The 8,905-nt window shown below is 41.1% G+C and overlaps 1 protein-coding gene across 1 annotated transcript; it reads left to right on the top strand.

Moving 5' to 3' along the window:
* The first annotated feature begins 855 nt into the window (after positions 1 to 855).
* mrpl39 (mitochondrial ribosomal protein L39) lies at positions 856 to 8,858 on the top strand. Its single transcript, XM_048235132.1, has 10 exons — positions 856 to 1,023; positions 1,381 to 1,590; positions 1,698 to 1,837; positions 2,768 to 2,867; positions 3,421 to 3,488; positions 3,970 to 4,082; positions 4,219 to 4,284; positions 7,727 to 7,880; positions 8,488 to 8,535; positions 8,659 to 8,858. The coding sequence occupies exons 1-10, from the start codon at positions 987 to 989 to the stop codon at positions 8,749 to 8,751; spliced, it is 1,029 nt and encodes a 342-aa protein (XP_048091089.1). The 5' UTR covers positions 856 to 986; the 3' UTR covers positions 8,752 to 8,858.
* The last annotated feature ends 47 nt before the right edge of the window (positions 8,859 to 8,905 follow it).

The raw sequence follows: 8,905 nt of genomic DNA, 5'->3' as shown, positions 1-8,905 counted from the left end.
TCCTGTGTGAAGAAAAAATAAACATACCATAGCCTAAAACTTCAAATACAGAGATATGGCCTTATTATGGCTTCTATGCAAGACCTGCTCAATAAAACAAGCACCCTCTGTTTCATTTGTAGGTGACTATATCTAATTTAATTGTTGTTATGAACTGGATATGTGATGATTCTGTGGATATGGGGCCCACGTTGTACAATGCCTGCATACCACAAATAGTGCAATCATACAATCAATGAGAGCATGTGGTTATACATTCTTTGATGCAACAGTTGCTTTTCTGGACCAGTGAGTGACATTTGGGTAATTTTCTGCGGCACACCTGATGATCTCTCACGGCACACTAGTGTGCCCCGGCACAGTGGTTGAAAAACACTGCTCTCACATTCCTGCCTGTCAGACAAAACTTTAATTGAGAGCACCTTTTCATTCACAACTTTTCTGATCACTGAAAACCCCAAACTTGATTTCCCACCCCCTTTTTCTAATTATTCTCTTGTCATTTCCCCATTCTCTTGTCTCTAAGTCTAATAGACTCGTTTTCTTGGCCAGCCTCTTAGGTGTGACGCATATTGTCACCTCAAAGGATGAGGCTGTCTTTCTAAAGACAACTTGCATATCGAATCCAAATGCTTCAGATACTAGCCCAAATGAGCCCTTTGGGTTTCTTTAAACAGCACAATGTATTTAAGACAATATATTTTAACATTATTTAAAATAGGATGTATTCGTATGTATACGACCTTTTCTGAGAGTTGTTCTTTGTTTGCATGTCGGAACCCCTCAGGTATCAAGCGGAACTTATATTCACAGAATTTGTTCCTGTGGGACTTTTTGATTACGCGCACACACTGACGGACGAACAGTGGAAAAGCATGGCGACTTACAGTGGTTGTTGATATGTAGGATTGAAATTGTTTCTATTTGGCGTGCATTAGTGTGTCTTTCTGTGTGGACCTGGTGGTCGAGTCCTTTTCTGAAAAGTCATGGCTTGCAGAACAGCATGTCAAATGTTACAGCGGCGTGAGTTTGCTCTTTTTGACGTTTAATAAGGGGTAGCAAGGGCTGTCAGTGGATAATGGCAACTAAAAGCCTAGCTAGCCAGATAACCTAGCTACCTGACCTTGGGTTCTAAAGTAGTGGGAAAAACTCAATGAGACCATGTTTGATAATCATAAGGAACTGTGTCTTACATAAAGACAAATCTATTGTTGATTGAAGTGAGGCTGTGACAGACGCTCGCTAGAGAAGTGACTTTGAATCCAAGTAGCTATATAGTAACGAATTGTGGGACCTGTGTTTTGTTACATAGTAATGACTGATGGACGTTACGCATCCTGATGTCACACTGAATGTCACGCTTTGTTGATGAATTGTTAGGTCTGGCGTCCAGTGCTGCGACTTCTGCTCGGCTGTCGTCGGCAGAGCTGCGGAGTCGACGCAGCTCCCTGTTTTCAGAGGAGCAGGCGCGTCAACGGGCGCTGTATCCACGCATAGAAAAGATTGAAGTTCAAATGCAGGGGCCAGGTCTACAAGGAACACTCCTGGTCATGAACAAAGGACTGTCCACACCTCATAGCTGTGCACGCCGTGAGTACAAAATACATTTTCTAAAGGTTTTTGCTTTGTTGCTTGTTGCTTTGAATTGTGATGCATCTTAAACCTAACCCTTTCTTCTCTGTGCCTTGCTCTTCCAGACTTGAGTGAATGGCATTTGGAGAGTGCAGTGCTGGCGCTTGTAGATGGGGAGGCATGGCCTCTTCACAAGCCTCTCACACGCTCCTGCGCCCTCACACTGCTCACCTTCAAAGATACCAACCCACTGTTAGCCAACCAGGTATCACACTCTCACTTCTCAGGGAATTGTGGTATTCTGTCTCTCTCTGGTATTTCCATGAAAGAGCATTATTAAGACCAAAATATGCATGGCTCCTGCAAACTTGAATTACCAGATGAAATAATTCCACTGTGAGCACGTTTTCATGCCGGGAATAAACAGTTTTGGATCAGTTTATTGCCCAAATTCAGTTTATGTCAATATTCTTTTTAACCTGTTTACATGCAAGTAGAATGTCACGTTTTGAGCATATTCCTGTTTACATAGCAATCAACCTTATTCCGAATAAATCAGCGACGCAGCCCACAAATAGGCTCCCAACATCATGACGTAAATCTTAGCTGGTGGAATTCCCTCTTTTGGCTGAATAATACAGTCTCTTCAGGGTCTTCCACCTGTATTTCACTTGTTCAGGTGTATGTCGATAGCCAGCCAAGTTTTAACAAATCTTTTTAAAAATGTCGCTATTACAACATTTTCTCCCGTCAATGAACTCCATGACATTTGTATGATTGCAAGACATAAGTTTGTCTCCTCGTCTTTCCAAAGGTGTACGCGTTGTTTCGCCATGATTAGGAAAGAGTGTGAGAGACAATTGGTTCATTTTATCCTAATTCTGTGCGAATTCAATATGACCCAATATTCCGTTTAAAACAGGCATATGTTAGGGTGTGCAATAGGTTTATTAGTAAACCGAATATGGCCTTTTTCGGTTTATTTCAATCAGAATAAGGTGTTTACAAGACTCAAGCATATTCGGTTTATTCCCAATAAACCGTTTATTGGCTGCATTAAACCAGGCTCGGTGAAAATGACTGGTGCAACTAAATTGCTGTCTGTTTTTCTGCCTTTCCCTGGGTCCCTGTATCGTTGTCTGTCTCTGCTTGCCCTGTGTCCCCTGTCTATCCATTTCTCTCTTTCTGACTGTAGGCCTATTGGAGGTCTTGTGCAGCCCTCCTTGGTCAGGTTCTTCAGAATGCCTTCAAGGATGATTTCACTGTCGAGCTTCTAAAGACTCCTGAAGTTCCAGGTATTCAACTACCCAACCGTTCAATGCATACACAAGTCACACAGACTTTTAGCATGAAACATTCTATAGAACTTCTGTTCTGAAAGATAATCCTTAAAGGAGAATTTAATTGTTTTTTCACATAGACCTTTGTTTCGTCATGGAGTACTGTTGTTAAAAACAAAATGAAAACAACCAGTTCTACCTAGCGCGAGTTGTTGAGGCAATGGCTAGAGCTGCCATGCAGCTACAGTGCTACACTCTGGGGGCATTAACATGGGAGGCATGAACATGGGAGGCATTAACAACATGGGGGCATGAACATGGGGGCTCATGAACATGAACCCAGAGTTTAGCAGTGTAGCTGCCTGGCAGCTTTAGCTGTTGGCTGCAACAACTCGAGCTAGAACCGATTGTTTTCTGTGTTTTTTGTACCGATAGTACTCTGTGACCTCGAGAAACAAATCACTGGAATTCTCCTTTAAATCTTCAATCATTAGAATTTGAATCTTTCTGATCTCATTAAAGGTCTTTGTATATCTTTCTTGACTCTCTGGTCCACTTTTTCCTGTAGTGACATCAGGAGCATTCTGCTGCGATGTAGTGTTGGACCCTCAGTTAGACTCGTGGACACCCGCAGAGGTTAGTGTGGAGACATGAAAAGACTTATTTGTATTTGGGCGAAATATTGTACGTGAAAACAAATCCATAAATGTAGGCCTACTCACTGAGATAAATGCACCCTTTTGCTGTCAGCAGTTACGGCTCCTACACACAGTTGCGTGCGTTGCAGTGCTGGAGACGCATCCCATTCACTTTACATGGGCTCACGTCATCCGTTGCCGAACTGAATTGTGGGTCCGTTGCGTCGCGTTTCTCCCGTCGTTCGCGTTGAAAAGTTCAGCTGTTGCTGCACCGACAGACGGCACCGGCCAATCAAGCCAATCAACAGACGGCACCAACCAATCAAATTACGATTATACTTCAAGTCATTTGCATAGCTACTGTCGGGAAAACCCACTGGCATGCGTTGACGGAACGCAACTGTGTGTAGAAGCCGTTATATTTGGCATGCTGTGCAACAGAGACAAGTAACCTAACACTTCCTCGTCTGTGTCTGTAGGAGGCGCTGCATTCTCTCACCCGTGATGCTCAGCAGCTTATCCATAGAGATCTGCCCTGGGAGCCCCTGGAAGTGGCGCCCCCTGTGGCTCTGGACATCTTTGCCCACAGCAGGTGAACGCCCCTCATTATTCATGGTGAAAGATTATCTTACACATTGTATATATATATATATATATTTATATAATATATATATATATTTTTTATTATAATTATTATTTTGTTCTTCTCTGGACTATTTGTTCTGCAGGTGTAAGCAGACAGAGGTGGAGGAATTGGCAGCTCATAGCACCAGTGGCACAGTAAGCATTTACCGGTGAGTTAAACAGCTCATAGCACCAGTGGCACAGTAAGCATTTACCGGTGAGTTAAACAGCTCATAGCACCAGTGGCACAGTAAGCATTTACAGGTGAGTTAAACAGCTCATAGCACCAGTGGCACAGTAAGCATTTACAGGGGAGTTAAACAGCTCATAGCACCAGTGGCACAGTAAGCATTTACAAGTGAGTTAAACAGCTCATAGCACCAGTGGCACAGTAAGCATTTACAGGGGAGTTAAACAGCTCATAGCACCAGTGGCACAGTAAGCATTTACAAGTGAGTTAAACAGCTCATAGCACCAGTGGCACAGTAAGCATTTACAGGGGAGTTAAACAGCTCATAGCACCAGTGGCACAGTAAGCATTTACAAGTGAGTTAAACAGCTCATAGCACCAGTGGCACAGTAAGCATTTACAAGTGAGTTAAACAGCTCATAGCACCAGTGGCACAGTAAGTCAAAGTCAGAGTCAATGTTCTTATCTCAAAGAAGGGACATTCAGGTGGTCAAGGTGCAGAGATACACACATTAAACATATATAAACATACAGATAGATGAATACACAAATATGCAGACCTTCACCCCTCCCAGGGCGTCCGCAGGGTTTTAAAAAGTATAAAAGTTAGTAAATCAACTTAGCAGAAATTAAGGCCATTAAAATGTAGTAATCGTGATTTTACGAGGTATTAAATTTCGTACCTATTTTTCAAACAATGAATATCCAAATCGCCCCAAAATCTTGACTTGATCAAATTGACTTGAATTTCCCCTGGGGATCAATAAAGTATCTATCTATCTATCTATCTAGTAGGCTAGCCTAATATCACGGGCAAAGTAATAACTTTCACTTGCACATTGTTAAGGTACAACACCCAGTCATCTTGAAATTGTCAGCAACTAAGTTCAAATCCTCGCAGACCCTCTCATTCTTCAGGATATCTACAAAGAGGTTACGTTAGATAATCAATCGCAACACTCTGATTCAGAAAAGCCTGCGTAGCCCAAGCGAGTCGGTGCATGGTAACAGTCACGTCTCTTGACAATGAACGCTATTATTCACGTCTTAGTTAGCATGAGAGCAGACATTTAAGTTAAACAAACTGCTTACACATGATGTTTATTTGTGAATTAGTGTTCAGAACATGTACTAAGTGAAATAGGCACTTTTGTATGTTTGGCCTACGGTTTTGCCACAGTTTTTGCCGAGGCAGTGCGTCAAAATAAAAGTTCCTGGAAACTTTAGTGTCTTTAGGCCGATGACAGTTCAAAATAAAAGTCCCTTGGCAGTTTGTACACACACAGGGCAATTTGTGCGCTATAAGTGGTATAATAGACTCTGAAATTTGCCTCCAAAAAGGATCCAAAGCTGTAATCGTTGCCCATATAAGGAGATCCTGGAGATAACCGAAGCTAACTAGTTATTGTAAGTTGCACTGCAAGTTAGCTCCCATTTAGCAAATATCAAAGTTCCCCATCTTGATGTACAAAAAATCGCAAAACCCACTCAAAGTCAGATGACAAAAGTGTGCAATGTAAAATGTCTAGTTTAGTATAAGTATATATACTCTTTTGATCCCGTGAGGGAAATTTGGTCTCTGCATTTATCCCAATCCGTGAATTAGTGAAACACACTTAGCACACAGTGAACACACAGTGAGGTGAAGCACACACTAATCCCGGTGCAGTGAGCTGGCTGCAACAACAGCGGCGCTCGGGGAGCAGTGAGGGGTTTGGTGCCTTGCTCAAGGACACTTCAGCCGTGCCTACTGGTCGGGGTTCAAACCGGCAACCCTCCGGTTACAAGTCCGAAGGGCTAACCAGTAGGCCACGGCTGCCGCATTTCAGACTTCTTTGTCACCGTGAGAGTTTTAACGGGTGTGATTATTCGAAATCCCCATGTTATTTTTCCATAGGAAAATATTGTATTTACCCATATATCCTTATGTGGGCAAAGATAATAGCTTTTTTGTAGGCGAACTTCAGAGTCTATACTAATAGGATCCGATTGAATAGGATCAGATGGGTATGAACTGAAATTCAAAACAATTAATGTCATACCCCCTGATCAATATATTACAGTTTTTCTTCGTTTTGGTGCTTTTCTCACATCACTATTAACATTTGCACAGCATTTCTCAAAACAATTATTGCAAACTGCAAAACCTAGTGGATAACCTGCAAAAGCACGTCACTTGCTCAAAATGGATAGTCCATTCCTCAAAAGCAAGTCTTCATGTCAATGAAGCTGCCAGTGTCATCAAAATGATAAGTCTTGACACCATCGTTTATGAACAAGATAGTCAAATGGCATTGTCATGTTTTCATTATGACAGTTTATTCTCTCAGTGTTTTTCAATGCAAAACAAAAGGACAGAACTCTGTGACACTACCTGAACATGCTCAAGACAGCACTATACACTACTTGTACAGCCATTTGAAATCAACAGTAAAGTTACACATTTCTGTAGTTAGGCGAGTAAGTGAGTACAAGACACTGAATACATACGTTTCACATTTTTACTGTATATGATCTTTGCAATTCTACAGCATTGTGACAGAATTTGATAATTAGTTCAACAATTTTGTATGTCAAGCAATGAAATGAAGACTATTAGTTTCATTGGGAATGACTATTCAGCATCCATAAGTATAGTTCATTTTGACTGACATGACATAAGCATAAGTTATAAAACAGCAGAGAATTGTATGAAAGCAACTGATACATGTCCAAAAGCATTTGCAATTTGTTCAGAGGAAGGAGAAATTGCTAATATGATGTGCACAAATGACTAAATGTTGTGGAGGTTGATCTATTACTTATGAAAATGTTCATTCTGATCTGAGAAAAGCATCAAAGCGACTGAGAAAAACTGTAAAATAACAGTTTCAAAATTGGCTAAGACAGCTTTCACCAATGAAAATCACTGTGGTTTTTTTAGAAGGTAATAAAAAATTATTAAAAGGTATTGAATTTCACCTTAGGATTTCTGTATATACCGTGCCCACACACACACACACACACACACACACACACACACTTGAATTCTCCGCAGACAATAAATTTGCCTAAACATTCATCCAGTGCAATATAATATAATATTAATATATAATATAATATTGCACTGCATATATTGCTAGTATTGCTGGTGCACTGTCCTTGAATTTGTTTTTATCATTATTGCACAATGAAGAGGTTATGATGACTACTTCATGTTTTTATGATGACTACTTCATGTTTTTTTTTTTTTTTTTTTTCATACTTCATACAACTTTTTTTCTTCATGATGACTGTTCTTCTTCATGATGGCTGTTCTTCATCTGTCATTGATTCAGTGTGATAGGAGTTTTTGTTTGGCTTATTGTGGTGATGGGATATGAGACTTTTCCTTAGGTGGCATCTACTTAGTGATCCTTGTTTGACTTCTATCCACTTTGTAGATGTGGAGACCACGTTACGTTGAGTGGAGGCCCCCTAGTGGCCAGAACAGGACTGTGCATGCAGTATGAGGTGACGGCTCTGCACAGCCTTGGCCAGGGAGCCTGGGGTCTCCATCGCAGGGCGCAGGGCCTCTCCCTCCCCCAGCAACTACAGGTACTACACAGAGATGTGTTCTCCCTTTGGTCTGGAACTGCCTCCACACACACACACACACACACCATGTGGACATGTGCTCTGAGTCCGTTTGATGGTCTGGAACGGCCCCCACACATCAGATAAATTTATTTGGATAGTCAAAGGTAGAGACGCCTACTCAGTGGGCGTTTTTTTTTTTTATTTATTTATTTACTTACTTACTTTTCTCTGAAACCTGCACTTTACCCAACAAAGGTGCTTTACATAAGCTGTGGGCTATGAATATGGTGTATGGCATTAGAACATTGATAGAGCTTTTGAGAATACATTGGCGCTAAATAACAGTTCTTTATTAATGGTTACAATTACTGATAAATTAATTCTCAAAAATCCTCAAGATCTGAATTGTTTCTGCATTGTACAGTCTATCTCAACTGAGATGTACAGTATGTGCATGCATTAAGTCTCATTAATTAAAATTACGATTTTTTTTTTATTGTAAGATTTTTTTTATATATATATAGTAAGCGCTTGTATTTGTTATAGTAAACGCTTGTATATGTTATCCATCACAGTATTTCTGTGGATAGTATGAAAGGTTCAACCCACTTGTTTGTTATTCCAGGCTCATCACACAGTTTGGAGGAAGCTGCGAAAGAGGGCGATGAAACTGGTAGGAGAGCACACCAGGCGCCACAGCTGCACACACTCAGTTCCCGATCTCATGCTCGTCGCCCGTTACCTTGGTGAATGATGATCATTCATTCTTGCTCCTTTTTTACTGGTTGCTTTTCAGGTAGAGGTAACACCGTCCTCAGCCAATCCGACTGCTGCACTTCCTTCTGAATCCAGTCATCTGCAGGATCCAGCTCTTCCTATCCATCAGTGACACTCACACACACACACACACACACACACACACACACACACCATAATCTCCAGACCCAAAATTGTTTAGTGTCTTGTCCTTAAATAAATATTTGAAATCTGTGTGTATACCAAGGAGTTTTATTGCTGGTCTTTTTTGCTGAGGAAAAATAATA

This window comes from Alosa alosa, chromosome 23 (assembly GCF_017589495.1).
Source record: "Alosa alosa isolate M-15738 ecotype Scorff River chromosome 23, AALO_Geno_1.1, whole genome shotgun sequence".
Taxonomy (NCBI): domain Eukaryota; kingdom Metazoa; phylum Chordata; class Actinopteri; order Clupeiformes; family Clupeidae; genus Alosa; species Alosa alosa.
This window is presented reverse-complemented; position numbering and strand designations above follow the sequence as displayed.

What these genes read in the sequence shown, in the direction of transcription:
- mrpl39 (XM_048235132.1), top strand. Translation starts at nt 987, where the DNA reads ATGGCTTGCAGAACAGCATGTCAAATGTTACAGCGGC. An exon ending in GACATCTTTGCCCACAGCAG is followed by an intron (nt 4,083 to 4,218) that starts GTGAACGCCCCT and finishes TTTGTTCTGCAG; the next exon opens with GTGTAAGCAGACAGAGGTGG. An exon ending in GAAAGAGGGCGATGAAACTG is followed by an intron (nt 8,536 to 8,658) that starts GTAGGAGAGCAC and finishes GTTGCTTTTCAG; the next exon opens with GTAGAGGTAACACCGTCCTC.